This window comes from Dromiciops gliroides, chromosome 3, assembly GCF_019393635.1.
Source record: "Dromiciops gliroides isolate mDroGli1 chromosome 3, mDroGli1.pri, whole genome shotgun sequence".
Classification (NCBI taxonomy): domain Eukaryota; kingdom Metazoa; phylum Chordata; class Mammalia; order Microbiotheria; family Microbiotheriidae; genus Dromiciops; species Dromiciops gliroides.
Genome location: NC_057863.1, coordinates 74,754,017 through 74,778,784, shown reverse-complemented (window position 1 = coordinate 74,778,784; position 24,768 = coordinate 74,754,017). Strand labels below are relative to the sequence as shown.

General features: G+C 35.4%; 1 protein-coding gene across 1 annotated transcript in view; it reads left to right on the top strand.

The window, feature by feature from the left end:
• Positions 1–24,768, top strand: part of SPAG16 (sperm associated antigen 16) — a 1,175,972-nt gene that overhangs the window by 533,851 nt on the left and 617,353 nt on the right. The window contains exon 11 of the mRNA XM_043996008.1: positions 9,979–10,122. Within this exon, the coding sequence (XP_043851943.1) occupies positions 9,979–10,122 (144 nt within the window). The remainder of the gene's footprint in view (positions 1–9,978; positions 10,123–24,768) is intronic.

Here is a 24,768-nt window from a genome sequence, read left to right as displayed (position 1 = left end):
TTCAGTGAGATTATGCACTTTTTTCCATTTGGTGAAATGAGGTTTTTTGTTTGTTTGTTTGTTTTTTGTTTTTTGTTTTTTTAGTGAGGCAATAAGTGACTTGCACAGGGTCACACAGCTAGTAAGTGTTATGTGTCTGAGGCTGGATTTGAACTCAAGTACTCCTGACTCCAGGCCGGTGCTCTATCCACTGTGCCACCTAGCTGCCCTCAAATGAGTTTTTTAAGGAATTGTTTTCTTCAGTCAATCTTTGTGCTTCCTTTTCTAAGCTGCTGATTCTTTTTTCATAATTTTCTTGGGTTGCTTTCATTTCTCTCAATTGATTTTCAAAATCCTTTTTGAGCTCTTCCAAGAAGCCTTTTTGTTCTTGAGACTAATTCATCTTCCCTCTTGAGGCTTCACATGTAGGCAATTTGGGAGTATTGTCCTCATCTGATTTTTGTTTTGTATCTGTTGATACAGAAGCTCTCAATGGCAAGAGCTCTTTTTTGTTTCTTACTCATACTGCAGCTTATTTTTTTTAAGTTGAGGTCTCTTCTGGGGGCACCAGGGTCCTTGTTTCAAGCTTCTTGTGCTGGGGTATAGGGGCTATGTCCCTGGCTTTCTACACTGAGGCCTCTATGGCTTGTGGATTTCTCACTGTCCTGGGCTTCCTGTCAGAGCACGCCGGGATCAGTAGGCCTGGTTGTTCCTGTCCTGTGGGTGGCCCTCCAGCTGGCAACCTGCCCTCTCAGCTTGTGCAGGTGGATTTTGCCACTGTTCTGTAACACTAGCTTGTTGTTCCAGGATCCAAGGGCCTCAGTTGCTTGGCTGTGGCCCACAGCTTCCTGGTGACTTGCTCCGTCCCTCTCCCGCATACTGAGTTGCGGTGCACTGAGCTTCCCTTTTGCCCTAGTGAGACTGACCGTTCCTGAAGTCTCCTAAATTTTCTCTGGTTGGAAGACTGTGTCTCTCTGTCTCTTTGCAGGCTCAGTAGTTTCAGAATCCTTCCAGAGGCTTGATTTAATGTTCTCTTTGAGGGAACGGAAAGAGAGCTTAGGGAATCACTGGCTTCTCTCCGCCATCTTGGCTCTGCCCCCCTCTTTATATTCCTTTATAATGTTGAGATACTATAAATCTATATACTTTTGGAGGCAGGCAATATAGGTTTTTTGAAGCCTGAGATGAGAAGGCAACCAAGCAAGAACTAATTTGCTCAGTTAAAATATAACACTGTAGAGAAAGCCCATGTAAGTATTGCTTTCTCAAGCTGATCCCTAAACTTCAGTTGCTAAAGCAAAATTTGCCTTTCTTTGCAAATTTGCCTTCTCCAGTCAAGACAATCAAAATTGTCTAATTTTACCTACTGTGATTCTTTCCAGCCCTCATCTGTTCCTATATACCTTCTGAATCCATAGGTCTGAAAGATGAATTTTCACCCTTGCTCCCATAATTTAGAAATGATGAAAGATAAAGTTTGAGAAAAATTTAGAAATACTTTATGAATATGTTAAGAATGCATGGAGCAGAACCAGGAAAATAATTTATAGTATAATAACATTATAAAAAATCAGTTGAAAATTAAAACATTTGATCAAGACAATGGACAATCATGATTCCAGAGAACTAATGATAGAAAATGTTACTGATCTCCTGAATAGAATGGTGATGGACTAAATATGCAGAATGACAAATATTTCTGGACATGGCTAATAAGAGAATTTGTTTTCTTTGACTATGTATATTTATTATATGATTTTGTTTTGTTTTGAGGAAGTTATAGAAAGGAAAAAAAATTAATCCTCATTAATTGAAAAAATATAGATGCTAGAACATTGTTCATAGAGACAGAAATATTGTTTGATGAAGAACTGTGAGTGACAACTATTCTCAACAATAGAATGATTCAAGACAATCCCAAAGGACTGTTGATGAAACATACCATCTACCTCCAAAGAAGGAACTAATATTGATGGACACAAACTGAAGCATGCTATTTTTTACTTTCATTTTTTTCTTTTACTCAAGTTTTCTTAAATAAAATGACTAATATGATAATGTTTTACATAATCAAACATGTATAAGCCATATCTGATTGCTTATTGCCTCAGGGAGGGGGAAAGAGAGGGAGAGAAGGAGTGATAAAAATTGGATCTCAAAACTTTATAGTTGTGTGTTCGTGTGTGTGTGTGTGTGTGTGTGTGTGTTACTATGAGTAGCATAAATTTAGAGATGGAGACTATCAAGCTAAGTCTCACAGTTTCACAGAAAAGGAAAAGGCAACTGAGAAAAGCTAATGGACTTTGCCAGGGTCACACCTAGCTGAGTCAGAACTTGCCCTCAATTCTACCTAACTCCAAGTCCATCTAAAAGTAACCATGGGCATCTGAACTAACCCAGACCCTGTTTTGTGGACAGCTGCCAAGAATGAATGGAAATGTTTTTGTTTTTGTTTTTTTTTAACCAAAGATACTTTAACAATGGTTTGCAATGAGTTAGCATAATGGCTACATGCCATTAACCAAGGTCAATTTTAATATGGGTCAGTATGGAAAAGGACTGCTTGATATAATTTTATTGTTTCAGCTACTTCTGCACAGAGAGATAACAATTGGCAACTTTGAAAATGAATGACAAGTCATTCATTAATATATTAATTTAATATATACATATAATGTTATATATAATAATTATATATGTATATATGTATGTATATATACATATATATACTGCATACATATATATATATATATACTGCATATATATATGCATATATATGCAGTATATATATATGCATATATATGCAGTACTTGGTGAAAAATTCTCAAGTGTAAAGTGTAAAAAAGTATAAAAATCCTACTTAATACCATAGTGAAAAAAACCAATATTTTTACTGTTGTAACATGTACCATGTATTGTGTACGATGTACCATGTACCGTGTACTGTGAAACATATATGATGTAATGTACCAGGTAAGATGCTGGAAGCAAACGAGACTTATGACAAAAAAGAGATAGCAATACTTGGTGAAAAATACCTGTTACTTGTGTAAAAATCCCACTTAATACTGTGGTAAAAACCAAAACAAAACAATATTTGTACCATGTACAGTATACCATGCACCTTGTGCCATGTACCGTATACCATGAACCATGTACTGTGTACTGTATACCGTGTACCATACACCGTGTACCATGTACTGTGTACTATGTACCATGTAATATGTAGTATATCATATACCATGTACTGTGTACTGTGTACTTTGTACTGTGCAATGTGTACCATGTACCATGTACTATGTTCTATGTATGCTTTACCATGTACCATGTACCGTGTACGCTGTATTGTTTACCGTGCAGTATGTACTGTGTACTATGTAATGTGTACTGTGTACAGTGTAATATGTACTATGTACCGTTTACCATGTACTATGTAATGTGTACTGTGTACAGTATACTATGTACTATGTACCATGGACTATATTCTATGTACTCTGTACCATGTACCATATACCATGTACCATGTACTGTGTACTCTGTATTGTTTACTGTGTGCCATGTACTGTGTACCGTGGACTAGGTACTATGTACTAGGTACTGTGTACAGTGTACCATGTGCTATGTACGAGTATTGTGTACTGTGTACCATGTACTTTGTACTGTTTACCACGTACCGTGTACCATGTACTGTGTATAGTACATCGTTTATCATGTAATGTATACAGTGTAATGTGGACTTTGTACTGTGCAACGTGTACTATGTACAATATACAGTGTACCATGTACTGTGTACTGTTTACCATGTACTGTGTAACGTGTGCTGTGTGCTTTGTACTGTGCAACGTATAATATGTACCGTGTACTGTGTACTGTGTACCATGTACTTTGTACTGTTTACCGTGTACCATGTACCATGTACAGTACACCATTTATCATGTAATGTATACCGCGTAATGTGGACTTTGTACTGTGCAATGTGTACTATGTACGATATACCGTGTACCATGTACTGTGTACTGTTTACCGTGTACTGTGTAACGTGTGCTTTGTACTGTGCAACGTATACTATGTACCATGTACTGTGTACCATGTACTGTGTAACGTATACCGTGTAACGTGTGCTTTGTACTGTGCAACGTGTACTATGTACTGTGTACTATGTATCGTGTACTCTGTAGTGTGTACTGTGTACAGTGTACTGTGCACTGTGTTCTATGTCCTATGTACTATGTACTGTGTACCATGTAATATGTGCTATGTACCCTGTAGCATGTACTGTGTACCGTGTGCTATGTACTGTGAACCATGTACTATGTACTATGTTCTGTTTACCATGTACCATGTACCATGTGCCATGTACTGTGTACCATGTACCATGCACCGTGTACCAGATACCATGTACTGTATACTGTGTACCCTGCACCATGTACAATTCCCGTGTACCATATAATACGTAATGTACCATGCAAAATTTTGGTAGCAAATGAGACATGACAAAAAAGAGATAGCAGTACTTGGTGAAAACTTCTCAAGTTACTTTTGTAAAAATCCCTCCTAATACTGTGGTGAAAAAAAACATTATTTGTTCCACATACTTTTTAGCATGTACTATGTACCATGTACCATACACCACGAACTGTGTATCATGTACCGTGTGCTTTGTACTTTGTACCATGTACTGTGTACTATGTACTATGTACTATATACTCTGTACCATGTACCATATACTGTATACTGTGTACCATGTACTGTGTACTATGTACCATGTACTATGTACCATGTACCGTGTACCATGTACCATATACCATGTACTGCATACTGTGTACCCTGCACCTGTACATGTACCATATAATATGTAATGTACCATGTAAAATTTTGGTAGCAAATGAGACTTATGACAAAAAAGCAGTACTTGGTGAAAAATTCTCAAATTACTTGTCTAAAAATCCCTCTTAATACTGTGGTGAAAAAAAACACAATATTTGTTCCATGTACTGTTCACCATGTACCATGTACCATACACCATGAACTATGTACCATGTACCGTTTACTGTGCACTATGTAATGTGTACCGTGTACCATGTACTATGTACTGTTTACTGTGTACTATGCTAACAAACGGGACTTATGACAAGAAAGAGATAGCAGTACTTGGTGTAAATATCCCCCTTAATACTGTGGTGAAAAAAAAACACATTTGTTCCATGTACTGTTTACCATGTACCGTGTGCCATTTACCATACACCACGAACTGTGTACCACGTACTGTGTACTATGTACTGTGTAACGTGTACTGTGTACCATGTACTATGTACCGTGTACCGTGTAACTCTCTCCTCCCTCAAATGACCTTTTGTTTACTTATTTGTATACATATTGTATCACCCCAGTAGAATGAAAGCTCTTTGACAGCAGGGGCTGTTTGGTTTGTGTTAGAGTTCTTGCCAAAATTGGATGTGTTCTAAGTTGATGAGTGGCATTTGAAGAATAAGGGAAATGGATATGAAAAGTCCAAAAACTGGGAATAGACAACAAAAACTGGAGTTGAGTAGTTGCAAAAAATATTGTATTGGAAAGTGAGAGGTAAGATAAATTAGGGAGCTTGGGGAGTACTAAAGGACATTTTGAAGTTTAGTGTACATGAAGAGATTTTGGAAACAATCTTCCAAACTGGCCTTGTGTTTGTATTCATTTCTTAACAAGCAATGCATCTCACAAAAGACATTTTTAAAAGTTATCTCTCAAACTTCTTAAAGCCACCAATGATTTTTGTCACCCTCACTAAAGGGGCTAATTTATCATCTAGTCAAGTATGTATCTGTCTGCCAAGAACACTGCAAAGCAACATATATCACACTCATTAGCAGCAAAGATTTTGTTGGCCTTATTATATGTGTTTGAATAAGGAATTCATTTCAATCTGATATGTTTTACCTATCGTATTTTTCTTCTAATTAAGTCCTATAAATGTACTCAGTTTCAGCTGCAGTAAATTCTATTTCTGAATATACCTCCTAAAAGTCACAAAGCAACATTACTAGACATTGCAATATGAATAATTCACTTTAGACTCTTCTTGTTGCACAAAAAAAACAAGAGCACCATGATAAAGGCTAGACTTGGAGTCAGAAAGACATGGGTCCAAATCCTGCATTTGACATTTATTGGCTTTGTGAACCTGGGCAAGACACTTAACCTTTTTCACCTGAGTTGAATCCTTCCTTAAAATACTAAAAATAATACTTGATTTATTCAATTCACAGGCTTGCTGCCAGGCTCAATAGAGATGTTCTCTACCTCTTTTTTTATCTTTACCTAACCATAACTATCTTTATACTTTTATCTATGTTTATCTATCTATATCTACACACATCTACATATATATCTCTATATCTATACCTATCTCTATCTCAATCTGTATCTATATCTGTATTTATATCTACATATCTATATCTATCTCCATCTCTATCTTTATACTTATCCATCTCTATTTTTATCCTTTATATTCATCTCTATATCTATTTCTGTCTCCATTGTATCTATCACTGTTCATATATCTACATATCTGTATCTATCTCTATTTTTATACCTATCCATACCTATTTCTATGCCTTTACTTATGTCTATATATCTAATACCTATACCTGTGCCTATTTCTATGGCTGTCTCTATCCATATCTGTATATCAGTATCTGTGTTTACCTCTATCTATCTCTATCTCTATCATCTCTCTTTATCTTTATCTCTATCGATATCCATATCTATATTCATATTTTTATCTCTGCCTCTATCTAGAGCTGAGAAAATTTTAAATCACTCTATAAAGATTAGTTTCCAATCTGGCATAATTGGCATAATTATGTGTTATAAATTGGTGAGTAGCATTCACAACAGGGAAAAAAGATGTGAAAAGTCTGATATTAGGATTAAAGACAGACAACAAAAACTGGAATTGAGTAGCTACAGGAAATTTTGTATTGGAAAGTGAGAAGCAAAAGGAATTAGGTAGTTTGAGGAATATCAAAGGAGAGGTATGGAATAAAATGAAAAATGCAAAATGTGGTCGATGGTGAACTGGACTTGGAGTCAGGAAGACCTGGTTTCAAATCAAACAGTACCTTGTCACCCTTGTAATGTTTAAAATCTAATGTGGGTCCTAACCTGCCCCCCCTCAGTTTTTTGGGGGAAATTGGCTAAGGTTTACTGATAAATTCAGCAAGAGTTTAGGCTTTTAAGCATTTATTAAAGAGTAAAGACAAAACACAGGATCCTGTAACACCAGAAAAGTCTATCTACTTTCTATCTCATTTTCTCTCCTTTTCTCTGTCTCTGACCAAGCCAAAGTCCTGAACGAAAAGTGTTCCTCTCTTTTTCTCCATCTGCTGCTACATACTAGTTCCTGAATGAAAAGAGAGGAATCTGGCTAGTGAACCTCAGCTTCCTAGTTCCTGTCTCCCTCCCTGAAAGGGAGGTCCTTCAAGCTGATTGTTTGAGAGCAGTCTCCTGTTGATGTAGTAGTCCACAGCCTCCGAGAACAACACCCCACTCAGGGCCAGCCAGGGGTGGTCTTGATTTAATCATCCTTAAGTAGGTTCTCAGTCAGTCTCTCAGTCTCACCCAATTCAATCAATTCTAAATCAATCTTCAGGTGGGGCCCATGGGCATCTGCCAAATCCCATTATTTTATCACACCTTGAGCAAGTCATTTAACTTACCTCAGTTTTCCTCTTCTGTAAAATGAAGGATTTGGACATTTGCCTTCACAGTCCTATCCAGCTCTAATTTTTTTTTAAATAAAAGTATTTTATTATTTTCCAGTTACATGTAGAGATATCTTTCAGCATTTGTTTACATAAGATTTCCAATTTCCAATTTTTCTCCCTCCCTCCCCTCCCTCCCCTCCAGCTCTAAATTTAAAATTTATCCTGCCTGGAATACTAGGAGGAGGCCAGTACATTTAACAAGTGTATTGACCTGAAGCTTCTGCTTTCAACCCTTTCTTCTGACAACTTCCAAAGATCTTTTGCTTGCTTCTAGTCATGATTTAACAATTATATTTTGCATTATGGATTCAGTAAGGGGGAAATGGCATTAATTAAGTGCTTACTATTTACTAGGTGCTGGGGATACAAGTACAAAAGTGAGGCAGTTCCTGCCTTCAAGGTGTTTACATTCTCATAGAAGGAAGAAAGTGATTTATGGGAGTGGTGGGTAACCAAGCCAAGGAGTTTTGGTCTTGGCATTCTTAGGGCTTTTGAGTGGAATCAGAGGCAATTGAGGAAACAAAGATGGCATTGATTTCTATGCAAAGAGTAAGGAACATAGCAGTTGGGGTGGAGAGAAGTATTGTTTAAAGTGGCAGAGTAGATGGTAAGATGCCCATGGGGGATGGCTGAATAGGATGGAAGCACAGTCTGTGACTAGATAGCTAAATAAATTAGGTGAATTTGTACTTACAGCTTAGGCCAAGGGTGTGGTTCAGTTATGCTGAACTACCATTCAACCACTAGAGAAGCCATGCTTTGGAGTTGCCATAGAAGGCCTGAATTTATCTGGGTGACAGGACAGTCAAGAGGGATGAGAAAAGAGCTGCAACTGCTCTTGTTTGTATATGCATGAGCATATTTATCTACTGGCTCTAAGGAAATTGAAAGCCTTATGAAAACTTTTGAGTACTTATTTCCCAAGTTCAAGTTCAGGGATGCTTAAGGAATGGGGGACTCATTTCTGTTGTTTGTTTGGGGGAGGGGGATCCTATTACTGCAAGAGCCTCAAAGAAAACATTGTAAAATAAGATAAAGAATTCATGTAGATGAAAGCATGAATCATGGACCTTTAGGACTAATAGGGAACTTAGAGTTCATAGAGACCAACCCTCTCATTGCACAGATGACAAAAAATGAGGTGGGATAGTGAAAGTGACTTAAGTCATGCTACTAATTAATGGCTGAGTTAGAATTGGAACTTAGATTTTTTAACCTCTGTTTTGGTAATAAAACTCCCAGAATTTTGTCACTCCATGCACATAATAACCTTGGATGTTACTCATTTTAGAAAATGTTTACTCTAGTATTGAAAAAGTGTTGATGATACTGAACTCATCCAAGCTGGAGTGGTTAATATGTTAATCATTTTACATACTAATTTCTCATTGGCTTCTTTTTCTGTAGAGGGTGGAGACTGCCTTCTAAATCCTACACATTTTATAGTAATGTGTATGCTCTGCATTAATGGAGACAAATTTAAGTGGTGCATTAATACTTAGCTTGATATACTTCATTTCATTGGGACAGTGGGACATGGAATTAAAGTTTCATTAATAGTATTTATTATAGAGTTATGGTAACATACTAATAATTCATGTTCTTTTTGTGGACCACATCTGATTTAAAGATATATTATGTCTCCAAGGAACTCCTGCAATACTAAAGAATACGAATGCTTCTTCAACTAGCCCAGTACAAAATTATTGAATGCCGATAGAAGTTTGAGGTTTTTCTTAAACATAAAAATTACTTCTGCAACTTCAAGTGAATCACTTGTCCTCCCTAACCCTTAGTTTCTTCTTTTGGAAGAAGTGGGGACTTAGACTAAATGATTTCCAAGGTTCCTTTCAGGTCCACGTCTATGACACATATTTGATTTATGATTATCCAAATAAGACTTCCTGTTGGAATTGAGATTTTAAAATCCTCAAAGAAAAGGTAGAATAGGGACTTGGAAGACAAATATGCTATGTTTCTTACTTTGTCAAACCATGGGCTCTTACTGCTGGAAGAACATTTTGAGCTCATCTGCTCCAGCTTTCAAAATACTATATATGAGGCTTCAAGAGATTGTGACTTACCCAAGGTCACACAGTTTGTAGCAGAGGTGAGAGTAGAGCCCATGTCTCTGCCTCCCTATCACAGTCATTATTGCTTTGAGTTTATAGGTCTCATTTTGAAACCACTGAATGTTCCATGAATACTTTCTTCCTTTTCTCTCCTTCCTGTGCAGTGTTGCCATACACCCTCGAAAAGAAATTTTAGTTTCCTGTAGTGAAGATCACCATTGGAAGATGGTGGGGATTCCCAAAGGCAATGTAATCCTGACAGGTTGTGGTCACACTGATTGGCTTTCTGGCTGCTGCTTCCATCCAAGGTTAGTTTAAACATCCTCCTGAATGAGTGCTAATCCCTACTGGGAATGTGTTTGTTTGCTCTCTCACTGATTTGATGACTCTCTTTCTCTATGCAATCTCATACCCTCCACTGAATTTCTAAACATGTAGATAAACGTTTCTCTGGCTTTCATTATGTTGACTTTAGATTGATTGCTTTTGGTATTTGGTACATCTGAAACTTAGTCCACATGCTGATGCATCTAGCAAAGAGTAATAAGTTTTTCAGGACAAGCATTATTAATTCTCCTTATGCTCCTAAACCATGAAAAGACTATAGCTTTTTAGTCAATAATATATACCAAGTTTTACATCCCTTGTGTTAATATCACATTTGGCTCTTAGAATTATGTTGTCTTTAAAATCCAGAAGTAGTGAGGATCTTGTAAATGAAATGATTCAAGGAATACTAAAAAGCATAAAGCATATCAATAAGAAATAAGTTGTACATGCTGGGCCTCTAATTCCGGTGATTCATTTAATTTTGAGATGCAAAACTAACAGAGAGGGTAGATCCATTGGTTAACCCCCAAAGAACCAATAGTAAGTAGCAATGAGATCTCAGAAGTAATATAAACAGGTTTATTGCTTATAAAAGTATATCTACAAAGCCACTAAGCAGCAAAATCTACCAGAATATGCCTTATGGCCACTGTCACACAATTCTGGATTTCTTTCATCATTATTCCTCTGATTCCTCATATATAAATTCTTTCATGCTTTGTCACAGACCTAGGCTAATCCCAGACCTGGATATTATCAATTTGTAGCATTGTATGGACCAAAGCTACTGAGACATCCACCTCACTTCTGACTTCTGGAATTACCTTCTTAGAAGCAAAAATCTTAACATTCCTGGCAGATTAAGAATATTTTAGTTCAGAAGCTTTTGAATAAGCAGATTAAAAGAAGTCATTCTTCAACATTGTTTTTTTAATAGGTAGTAGACCAGGAGAAACTGGTATTTGTAAACACCATTTTATTTTTATATTTTAGAATAATTGCTTCCATTTGATATCATTTTGTGATTCTTTTAAGCTTAAAAAATAGTTGATCTTTGTTTTACTTCATATGTAATGAATGTCTCATGTCTTTTGCCCATACCTCCCATGTCTATTTAAATCAACTGATTTACTAATTGGTGATGAAATTGGTAGCAACTATTTTTGGTACTGTCCCATCCATAAGCATAAAAAAACAACTAGTACTGTGTTTAGTATAATTCAAACCTCAATAATCAATTAAATCACATTTGATTATTTTCCATGTATTATATTCTTAAACCTTTTTTATGAATTAGTGATTTTTTAATAAATAAAGTGACTACAATGTATCTCATGTTTTGATAGTCACTGGTGATAATAATAAAATAAGTGAATAAAAATATCCATACCCACAAGGAGATTACATTCCAATGTTGGAGACAACATGGGCATATGTGAGTAAATACAGAATAAATATAAAAAGAATAAGTATAAATAAATACAAGATATGGAAGAAGGGCACTTGATATCAGATGAATGAAGAAAAATTACTGTAAAGGTAGTGCTTAAGCTGCATCTTGAAGGAAGAAAAGGGTTCTGGGAGATGGAAATGAAGAGGAAGTATATTGCAAGTATGAGGGACAGTCAGTGAAAAAACAAGGAGGCAGCAGATGGAGTGTCCTGTATGATTACTACAGGGCATTTATCACATTTAACTCAGTAGGAAATGTTCTACTCTTCCATCGAATTTTCTTTTACATGTCTGTGAAGCCCATTTATTTTTATTGATGTTTTCGGTACCCCCACTGATTCTTTCTCCTTCCTCCTCCCACCCCTATCCCCTGTAAAGATCATAAATTGTACTAGATCTGAATGGGAAATAGAATGAATTGTAATATTTTAAGATTAAAAATAAACTGTTGGGAGATTGGGAATTTAGAGGATAATTTTGACCACTTTATTTTCTTTAATCCTCCTGAAGTATTATTTATTTTCAGTATTAGGTCCTTCACTGGAATTGAATTTATGAGCATATAGTGTATTCCATATCTGATATATAGATAAACAGAACACTGTCAGCCTCTCACCTCTTACCAACATAAAATTCATCTCTGAAAACAGAGAAAATACAATTAGAAGTGCAGACTATCACTTATATATCTGCTGGGCATACTAATCAGGTTTCGATAATGTTTTGTTACCATGACACCAAGTGATTCACAGACTCGAAAAAGATTTTCTCATTAGTGTTTGACCAACATAAAGGCCTTTCAATAGGGCCTCCCTGTCTCCCATTCAATTATTGAAATTAAAATGAGGTGAGGGACATCATTATTCACTTACAATATAAATTTACTCTCACTGTTTGCTATGGTAGGAGAGGAGTAAAATGCTGTTACAGTATTCGTCTTCTATTAGTGCATGGAAATAAAAATAGTGGGACTGAATACATTTCACCATAGGAGATTTCAGGAAGGGACATTAACCATCATATGATTGTATTCTGAAATGAAATGAAAGAAAGAAATGTTTTAATGCCATAATTATTAGGACAAAAAAGGGATCAGTTCTTTGAAGGTTTAGATGAATGAGCTCTTTGTTTTTTCATAGCTTTTAATTGTTCATAGGTAAGACTGCAGAATCCCCTATGTCTTTCATAAATAAATCTTAATGCTTTAATTGCATTAAAGAATGTAATCTTAAATGTGATTATGTTTTATTTGATTGAATAGACATTCATTAAGTTCTGGTATATACAAGGCACCATTTTAAGTCCTTGGTTTACAAAGATTAAAAATGAAATAGCTCCTGTCCTCAAGGAGCTTACATTCTGTTGAATGAATACAACATATACAAAGATGAGTCTAATTTGGAGAGAGACAGAAAGAGAGAGAGAGAGCAAGCACATTAGCAAAGTGGAAGATGAGAGACAGCCTGATGGAAGATGTAATACCTATGAAGAACCTCAAAGGAAGATTTGATTCTGAGAGGTGATAAGCAGGAAGGAGTATATTGAAGGCAGAGGGAACAATTTAGGCAAATACTAAGAGGTCAAAACTTGAATACTGAATTTAAGGGAATAATAATGCAGTGTGACTATTACTCTAAGTGTAGGAAGGAAAGTAACATGAGGTGGATAGATCAAGGGCAGATAACTTTTTCTAAGATGTAGACTTTTAAGAACAAGAAATGGAATAGAAATTGAGGGAATGGCAGGAGTAAAGTTTTCCCCTGAGGATGTCAGAAATCTGAATATAGTTATAGACAGCATGAAAAGAGTCTGTAGAAAGAAGATGGAAGTTAAAATAAGAAGGGGTAATTTCTTGTGCAAACTTTGGGAGGCATTTGAAGAGAGTGGAAAAAGACTTGGAATAGCTGCTACAAGGGCTGAGATAAAAATTACCTTGTAATCGGGATAGCCATAATGAACTTAAAGGAAATGATTTATAGAGACCTCAGTGGGCAGGTTTGCTTACCTTTCTCTAGTATCATGAGAATAGAATAAATGGCAGTTGGGAGGAAATCTCAAGATTAAGGGTTAGAAGAGTAGTTGTAGGATAGTACATGTATGTAGTAGGGAATGGGTGCATGCGATTCAAGGGTGAGAAAATGTATATAGTTGGACTGGCTATCTATAATATCAAGAACATGAAGGACAGAAAATTGGAAGTCACATTGAGTATGAAAAATACTTTTAATGGAGAAAGAAGGCAAAGAAGAGATAACATGACAGGAAGTTATGATCAGAAAAAAGAATTTCAATGTTCAGAATCCCTGAGATAGCATAGTAATTTGGGATGATTATGCTCCAAATTCTGACTATCCCTATGAGTGGTTGAGGGGGAATAAAAATGTAGAAAATAGAACTGGCCTCATGTGGCATAGATATATTTATTTAGCATTGAGCTAGGATCTGGGAATCTCCACTTTTTGCCACTGTGGACAGTAGGATGAGGGTAGTATCTGTATCATCAGATGCCTAGAAAGGCAAAAAAGGAAGATCAGGACTAAGGACAACCATAGCCAAGGGAGGACTTCTTCATCCTCCCGTCTCCAAAAGGAGATTAAGCTCAATATTGTCCTACAATTATATTTGTCTTCTACACATAAGGTATGTGTGGGCTAGTTATTCTTTTAGGAATCCAGGACCAAAAAACCTTGCCTTGGTCACTCCCAAGGGACAATAAAAGATTGCTTATTCTTGGACAGCTTAGCTTTCTCACACTCAACAATTGTTACACAAAAGACAATCATGAATAGCAAACAAAAATAAACAAGAAATTGGAGAAGTTTTACAAATTAGGGTAGATGATAGGATACACAAAAGTCAATGAACACTTTGACTCCTTGGCGATATAAAATCTCAGCTGAACCAAGGTAGAGAGCAATTTCACTAGGTAATTCCATTCTTAGCATTCACTGAGGATAAGGGATATGTTGGGGTTTCAGTTTCTTCCACATTTCTTCAACTCCAAGGATTCCCATTAGATATATATATTTTTTTAATTTTTTTTTTTTTTTTTTTTTTTTGCGGGGCAATGGGGGTTAAGTGACTTGCCCAAGGTCACATAGCTAGTAAGTGTCAAGTGTCTGAGGCTGGATTTGAACTGAGGAACTCCTGAATCCAGGGCCGGTGCTTTATCCACTGCGCCACCTAGCCGCCCCCAGATATATTTTTTTAAATTGATGTTTTCCCTCTTAACCACATCTCCCTCAATCTCTGCTTCTCTTTCCTCAGAGGTCTTTCCTCACATATAAAGTGGGCTCAGTAGTCCTTCACATAAAGTGATTAAAACATTATGTTTATAGTTATTTGGGAATTTTGCTATAATGACATCCTCATATACATGAGTAGGCTGTTAGGAGTGGGTTTTGGGCAATATTATGTTAGAATAAGTAACTAACTCCTATTAGTTGGAAAATATCAAAGATGAGTTTGCTTTTTACTGAATTCAATTTATATTTTAGTGACCAGAATTGAATGTAAAAAATAAATCTGATCAATTAAATAAAAACCACAAAATTTTTATATAACTTCCTTTTTTCTTTCTAAATATTTTGTTTATATAAAAAACCCATATCTTATCTTAAGATACCAGCATGACAAAGGACTCGTCCTTAATTTGTTAACATGTCTTTTCTCTTCAGTATCCTCCATGGAGGTCCAGGGCACTCATGTTGTCTTTTGCCTGAGATACATTTCGTGACCTTTAGCCCCAAAGTCCTTCCTTCAAATACTTTCTTATCTTTCTGTTCTTCAGGGAACAGCTGATAAACATTTGAACAAATACACTATCTGGACCACCATTCTATTTCTCACAAGTCAGCTAAACAAAATTGAACAATGCTCTGAGAAATTCTATAAAGGAAAGAAAAAACCCTGGAAAAGGAACATCTGAAGTTATACTCCTAATGAGATAATTATAGTCTATATTTATTTGTATATGTGAGGGGTGACTATAATGCATTGAGGTTTGTTTCATTTTTAATGTGGATAGCCAAAATGAGGGTGGTACTTGAAAACAGTCATGTTAGAAAGGCTATTGTTTCTATTTCTCAAAATAGTGATAGAAATATCCTTTGGAAATTACCTTGCAGACCAGTTTAAAAGTATTACGTTTGGAAGAAATAAGAAAGTCAGTTACATTACTTTTTCATGTACTCATACTTTATTTAAAATAAAAATATTAACTCTATTTGATCATACATATTGTTCACCAGACTCCTTCCTTGCTGAATGGTTGAAAAGTGTTTCTAAAATAAAATTCACTCTCTAAAATGAAGAATTTCCACCAATAAGAATATTCAAAATATTATGGAAGGCTATTATGAAAGATACTTGAATGTCTGATTTCTTCAGATGTGGGAAATCTGACTATGGAAACCCATTGTACCAAAGCAACTGAAAATTTAGGATGAGTATAAAAGGGTTACCTGAAGCACATAGGAGTTAAACAATTTGGTCACATTGCTAGTGAGTATAAGAAGTACAATTTGATCACTATTGATTAGAGAAATGCAAATTAAAACAACTCTGAGGTACCACCTCACACCTATCAGACTGGATAATATGACAAAAAACATAATAAATGCTGGAGAGGATGTGGAAAAATTGGAACACTAATGCATTGTTGGTGGAATTGTGAACTGATACAGCTATTCTGGAGAGCAATTTTGAAATATGCCCAAAGGGCTATAAAGTTATCCATACCCTTTGACCCAGTAATACCAGTACTAGGTAGAAAAGGGAAAAAGACCCATGTGTATGAAAATAGCAGCTCTCTTTGTGGTGGCAGAGAATTGGAAATTGAGGGGATGTCCATCAATTGGGGAATGGCTGAACAAATTGTGGTATAGGAATGTAATGGAATACTATTATGGTATAAGAAATGAGCAGGCAGACTTCAAAAAAACCTGGGAAGTCTTAAATGGACTGATGCTAAGTGAAGTGAGCAGAACCAGGAGAACATTATACACAGTAACAGCAATGTTGTATGATGATCAACTGTGATAGACTTAGCTCTTCTAAGCAATACAGTGATCCAAAACAATTCCAAAGGACTTATGATGAAAAATTACCCCACATCCAGAAAAATAACAGTAGAATCTGAATGCAGATCAAACCATACTATTTTTACTTTTTAAGGGTTTTTCCCCCTTTCCACCTTTTGCTCTGATTCTTTTACAATGTGACTATTATGGAAATATATTTAATGCGATTGTACATATATAACCTATATCAGATTGCTTGCCATCTTAGGGAGTGAGGAGGGAAGGGAAGGAGGGAGAAAATTTGGAACTCAAAATCTTAGAATAATGAATGTTGAAAACTATCCTTATATATAACAAGAAAAAATACTATTAATATTTTTAAAAAGAAGATTTGAACTTAGATCTTACTGACTCCAAACCCAAAGATATTTTTCAAAAATGTTTTGAGAAATTAAAAAATAAAGATTAGGAAATTATATTTAGCCTTGAAAGGTATTATGATAACTTGGTAAATAAAATACTTGTTCTTAGAAATAGATACCCCAGGTCCCTTAAAACTGTCCCTGTGAAAACTGTAATATTTGGAATTTAAAAGGGAAGAGAAGGGGAAACCAAGATGATAGAACTGGAGGAAGAAAAATAGCCCATCTTGCTCCGGCTTTCAGCTCCACTCCCCATAAACTGCTTTGCAAAAATCTAGAAAACGCACCATATTGAATCCTGATTGGAAAAAAAAAAAACCAAAGAATAAAAGAGGAAATAATCTCTATAGTCCAAGTTGATATATGGAGATGCAAAGAAAGGTTTGTGGACATAGGAGATACGGCCTGAAGTGTACTATAAAGGGCATTAAAGTGCAGGTGCTAAACAAAGACCTATATCTCTGCTCTTAGACAAGAAAAGCACAGAAGAGGCAATTGTTGTGCAGGAAGCAAGAAGAGGTGCCAAATGCAACTGTTTTTTTTTTAATAAACATTTTTATTTAAAGTAAAAAAAAAGAATTAGGTGGGAAGAAGCACTACAGAACCAGAAACAATGGTTTCAAATGGAGAGCTGATCAGTTGTTGTAAAGAAAATAACATACATTATAGTAAAATGACAAAATGGAATGCTTTGGAAGGCAGTAGGTTCCTAATCACTTAAGGCCTTTCAAAAAAAGCAAAATTATAATTTGTTTTGGTTTTTAAATTTAATGTTGCATTTAAAAACCAGAGAGCATTTCAATACATAAAATAAAACATGGAAAAAACAGGACTGTACAAGAAATTATAAATTCTATCTCATACTAGTTGCTCTAAGTATATAATTCTATACTTTTATTTTAAAAGTTCTGCTTGTCATGCAGAATTTTTTATTTGATCTTCCCTTGACTGAATTTGAAATATTACAGTGACCCCTTAAGATATTACTATTGCATTATTACTAACTATACCTCACCTTAAACTCCCAAATTGAAAACACAAATGGGGGACAGGAGGGTGGAAAGTTGTAACAATCAAAATTAATCCACACTGTGGCCATATCTAAAAATGCTCCTTTTTCCATCTGGTACCCATCTCTTCTGTCTGAAGAAGGGTAACATCTTTAGAGGATTTCCAGGTCTCCTGGAGACTTGGTTCTTTGCATTCATTAACTTCAAAATTTTCTTGTTATGTTGTCCTTATACTGGTTTAGACTCTTCTGACTCTGCTTATTTCACCAATTCAGTTCATACTACCCAGGATTCCATGAAATCACCTCTCATCACTTCCTATGGTGGAATATTCCATTCCATTCACATATTGCTATTTGTTGAACCATTTCCACAATTGTCTAAGAGACTATCTAAAAGACCTTTAGTACTAGTTAACTTTTAATTCCCACTTTTGGATAAGGACATTATTTTCTTATGACTCACCTCCCTAGTATTTTCACCTTCTTAGTGCACTGTTCCCTGTTCCCACCAAATGACAACAGTGCCCCACTTTAAGGAGCTAAAAGTCAAGTAAAAGAGAGGCAAGATGAGCAGACAGAGAAAGGTGAGGACCATAGAAATTTTCTTCAGCAACAAGGAAGACTGAGGTGCACCCTCAGAGGATGGTGTCAACATCAGAGCCCCTATATCTAAAGCTTCCAAGAAAAAATATGAATTGGTCTCAGGCCATAGAGGCACTCAACAAGGACTTTGAAGATAAAGTTAGTGAGGTAGAGGAAAAAATGGAAAGAGAAATGAGGGTGATACAGGAAAGACATGAGAAAAAGTCAACAGCTTGAAAAGCCAAATGGAAAAGCTCTCTGATGAAAATAATTAGCTAAGAATTAGGATTGAACAAATGAAAGCCAGTGACATTATGAGAAAACAAGACACAATAAAGCAAATCCAAATGAATAAAAAATAGAGGGCAATGTGAAATATCTTCTTGGAAAAACTGCTGACCTGAAAAATAGGTCCAGGAGAAATAATTTGAAAATTATTGGTCTACCTGAAAGCCATGATCAAGGAAAGAGCTTAGACATCATCCTCCAAGATATTCTCAGGGGAAATTGCCCTGAAATTCTAGAAGCAGAAGCTAAAATAGAAATTGAAATAATCTACCAATCACCTCCAGAAAGAGATCCCAAAAGGAAAACTCCAAGGAATATTATAGCCAAATTCCAGAGCTCTCAGGTCAAGGAGAAAATATTGCAAACTGCCAAAAAGAAAATTCAAGTACTGTGGAGTCCTAGTCAGGATAGCACAAGATCTAGCAGCTTCTACATTAAAGGACCAGAGGGCATGGATTATGATATTCCAGAGAGCAAAGGAATTGGGATTACAACCAATAATCACCTACCCACCAAAACTCATCATAATTTTTCAGAGGAAAAAAATGGGACTTTAAGGAAAAAGAGGACTTTAAGGTATTTGTGATGAAAAGACCTGAACTGAATGGCAAATATGACTTTCAAATACAAGACCCTAGAGAACTATAAAAAATTGGACTTGGGGTCATACCTGGGGTCATGCAGTGGGCGACTGTCTTGTGTCTGAGGCTGGGTTTTGGCTTGGATCTCCCTGGGTTCAGGGGTGATGCTTTGTCCACTGTGTCACCTAGCTTCCCCATGATGACATCTTTAGGGTTAAATTGAGGGGTAAGGGTAATGCAGTGGGGGAGGGGGAAGGGCAGAAGTAGCATGGGGTGAAATCCCAACATGAAAGAAACAGGAAAAGGCTTATCAGAATAGGCTCAAAGACCTTAATCTCATCAAAGCTTCCTCAAGGAAGAATTAACACATACACCCAATTGGGTAGAGTAATCTCTTTAATCTGGGCAGTAAATGAGCCTAACACTCTTCAGAATTGGCTTAAGGAGGGAATAAGGTTCTCGTTCTCCCTCTCTCTCTCTCTCTCTCTCTCTCTCTCTCTCTCTCTCTCTCTCTCTCTTTCTTTTTGGTGAGGCAGCTGGGGTTAAGTAACTTGCCCAAGGTCACACAGCTAGTAAGTGTGAAGTGTCTGAGGCCACATTTGAACTCAGGTCCTCCTGAATCCAGGGAAGGTGCTCTATCCCCTGTGCCACCTAGCTGCCCCCAAAATAGACGTAATTAAAAGAAATAAGGAAGGAAACTACAACTTGCTAAAAGGTAGCATAGACAATGTAGTGATATTGATATTAAACATATATACACCAAGTGGTATAGCATCCAAACTCTTAAAGTAAAAGTTAAGTGAGTTACAGCTTCATAACTGAACAAGAGATAGAGAGCATTTTGAAATATAAAATTGACAATTGTTGGTTATATTAAATTAAAAAGCTTATGCACAGACAAAACCAATACAACCACGATTAGAAAGAAAGCAGAAAAGTGGGAAACAATCTTTACAGCAAATATCTCTGATAAAGGCCTCATTTTTCAAATATATAGAGAACTAAATCAAATTTATAAGAATACAAGCCATTCCCAATTGATAAATGATCAAAAATATGACCAGTTTTCAGATGAAGAAATCAAAGTTATCTATAGGCATATGAAGAGCTCTAATCTACTTTTGATTTGGGAAATGCCAATTAAAACAACTCTGAGGAACCACTTCACACCTATCAGATTGGCTAATATGACAAAAAAGGGAAATGATAAATGTTGGAGAGAATGTGTGGAAATCAGGACATTAATGTACACTTGGCTGGAGAGCAATTTGGAATTATACCAAAGGGCAACCAAACTGCATACCCTTTAATCCAGCAATACTACTAGGTTTATAACCCAAAAAAGATCATAAAAAAGGGGAAAGGACCTACATGTGCAATAATGTTTATAGCAGCCTTTTCCCACGGTGGCAAAATATTGGAAATAAGGGGAAGCCCATCAATTGGGAAATGCCTGAAGAATGTATGGTGTGTGAATGTAATGGAATACTATTGTGCAATAAGAAATGATGAGCAGGCAGATTTCAGAAAAACCTAGAAAGATTTGTATAAACTGATAGAAAGTTAAATGAGCAGAACTGGGAAAACATTATACATAGTATCAGCAACATTGTGTGATGACCAACTATGAATGACTCAGCTGTTCTCTGCAACTCAGTGATCCAATACACACACAAAGAAAAATGCTGTCCACATCCAAATAAGAAACTGATGGACTCTGAATGTAAATTGAATACTTTATTCTTTTTTGTATTTTTTTCCCTTTTGATCTGTTTCATAGCTATGACTAATATGGAAATATGTTTTACAGAAAAGCACATGTATGACATACCAAATTGCCCACCTTTTTTGGAAAAGAGAGATGGAGAAAAAATTGAAATTAAAAATCTTGTTAAAACAAATGCTAAAAATTATTGTCATGTAATTGGGAAATATATTATTTTAAAAAGAAAAGAGAATTCCCCCAAATTAACACCATATCCAATACAAGCAGATCACGGTAGACACGGTAGATAACACAGCAGGACTATGCACTCCCCCTTTATTGTGGACACTCTGCTTATATCAGTATAACTTAGGATTTTATCTGCTTTTTTAAAAAGTAAATTCATATGTTCAACTAATACTGGAATTACATTTCCCCTTCTTGGTTTGAAAGATTCAGACACAATATATTATATGTGTGTGTATATATATATATGCATATATATGATTTGTGTATTATATATAAAAATAATAAATAAATCATGTGTAAACATATACTTATATATAACACATTTTATATATGACGGAGTCATGTAAATGCTAATAAATTGATTAACTAAGGTCCAGTAGGATTGAAATAATTAAAGGAAAATAGTAAATTTGAAAGTCAATCTATATTCTAACTAAATGAATCTTAAAACAAACATTATAATAAATCTCACTAAGCAATATAGTCCATCACAGTAGATCAACACTCAATGTTGATGATACTATGTACAATGTTCTTCTGGTTCTGCTCATCTCACTCATAATCAGCCCACGCAAGACCCTCCAGGTATCTCTGAACAGCTCCTGCTCTTCATTTCTTTCAGCACAATAGTATTCCATTGTATTCATATACTACAACTTGTCCAGCCATTCCCCAATTGATGGGCATCCCCTCAACTTCCAATTCCTTGCCACCAGATAAAGAGCAGCTAAACATATTTTTGTACATGTGGATCCCTTTCCCCTTTTCATGATTTCTTTGGGAAAAAGACCCAAAAGTGGTATTGCTGAGTCAAAGGGTATGTACAGATTTATTGCCCTTTGGGCATAATTCCAAATTGCTCTCCAGAATGGTTGGATCAGTTCACAGCTCCACCAAAAATGCATTAGTGTTCTAATTTTTCCACAGCTTCTCTAACATTTATTATTTTCCTTTTTTGTCATTTTAGCCAATCTGATAGGTGTCAGGTGGTACCTTAGGGTTGTTTTAATTTGCATCTCTCTAATCATTAGAGATTTAGAGCATTTTTTCATATGGGAATAGATAGCTTTGGTTTCTTCATCAGAAAACTGCCTGTTCATATCCTTTGACCATTTCTCAATTGGGAAATGACTTGGGTTCATATAAATTTGATTTCGTTCTCTATATATTTTAGAAATGAGGCCTTTTTTAGAAGTACTGGCGATAAAAATTGTTTCCCAGCTGTCTGCCTCCCTTCTAATTTTGGATGCATTGCTTCTGTTTCTACAAAAATTTTTTTAATTTAATGTAATCAAAATCATCCATTTTGCATTTTATAATATATTCTGTCTCTTGTTTGGTCATAAACTGTTTTCCTTTCCAAAGATCTGATAGGTAGACTATTCCGTTCTCTCCTAATTTACCTATGGTATCACCTCTTAAGTCTAAATCATGTATTCATTTTGATCTTATTTTAGTATAAGGCGTAAGATATTGGTCAAGGCCTAATTTCTGCCATACTATCTTCCAGTTTTCGCAGCAGTTTTTGTCAAATACTGAGTTCCTATCCCAGAGGCTGGAGTCTTTGAGTTTATCAAATACTACATTACTAGTGTCATTTACTAATGCATTTCCTGTGCCTAGCCTATTGCATTGATCCTTCACTCTATTTCTTAGCCAGTACCAGATAGTTGCGATGACTACCGTTTTATAGTAAAGCTCCAGGTTTGGTACCGCTAACTCACTTTCCTATGAATTTTTTTTTTCATTATTTCCCTGGATATTCTTGATTTTTTGTTTTTCCAGATGAATTTTGTTGTTATTTTTTCTAGCTCTATAAAATAATTTTTAGGTATTCTGGTTGGTATGGCACTGAATATGTAAATTAATTTAGGCAGTATTGTCATTTTTACTATATTAGCTCTGCCTATCCATGAGAAATTGATATCTTTCCAATTATTTAGATCTGATTTGATTTGTATGAAGAGTGTTTGGTAGTTGTGTTCATAGAGTTCCTGGGTTTGTCTTGGCAAGTAGACTCCCAAGTATTTTATATTATCTCCTGTTACTTTAAATGGAATTTCTCTTTCTATCTCGCTTCTGGACTTTGTTGGTCATGTATAGAAATGCTGATGATTTATGTGGTTTATTTTATATCCTGTTACTTTGCTAATGTTGTTAATTGTTTCAAGTAATTTTTCAGTTGATTCTCTAGGATTCTTTAAGTATACCATCATATCATCTGCAAAGAGTGATAGTTTTGTTTCCTCCTTGCCTATTCTAATTCCTTTAATTCCTTTCTCTTTTCTGATTGCTAAAGCTAACATTTCTAGGACAATATTAAATAATAGGGGTGATAATGGACATCCCTGTTTGACCCCTGATCTTATTGGGAAGGCCTCTAATTTATCTCCATTGCATATAATACTTGCTGATGGCTTTAGGTAGATACTATTTATTATTTTAAGGAAAGCTCCACCTATTCCTAAAATCTCTAGTGTTTTTATTAGGAATGGGTGCTGTTTTTTGTCAAAAGCTTTCTCTGCATCTATCGAGATAATTATATGATTTTGGTTGGTTTTCTTATTGATGTGGTTGATTATGTTAATACTTTTCCTAATGTTGAACTAGCCCTGCATTCCTGATATAAATCCCACCTGGTCATAGTGTATCATCCTGGTTATCACTTGCTGTAATCTCCTTGCTAATATCTTGTTTAAGATTTTAGCATCAATATTCATTAGGGAAATTGGTCTACAATTTTCTTTCTCTGTTTTTGCTTTGCCTGGTTTTGGTATTACCACCATATTCGTGTCATAAAATGAATTTGGTAGAACTCCTTCTTCACCTATTTTCCTAAATAATTTGTATAATACTGGAATTAATTGTTCATTAAATGTTTGGTAAAATTTACCTGGAAACCCATCTGGCCCTGGGGATTTTTTCATAGGGAGTTCATTAATGGCTTGTTCAATTGCTTTTTCTAATATGGCTTTATTTAAGAATTTTATTTCCTCCTCAGTTAACCTGGGCATTTTGAATTTTTAAAAATATTCATCCATTTCATTTAAATTGTCAAATTTATTGTCATATAGATGGGCAAAATAATTCCTAATTATTCATTTAATTTCCACTTCATTGGTGGTAACATCACCCTTTTCATTTTTGATACTGGTAATTTGGTTTTCTTCTTTCTTTTTTTTAATCAAATTAACCAATATTTTATCTATTTTATTGGTTTTTTCATAAAACCAACTCTTAGTTTTCTTGATTAATTCTATAGTTTTTTTGCTTTCAATCTTATTGATTTCTCCTTTAATTTTCAGGATCTCT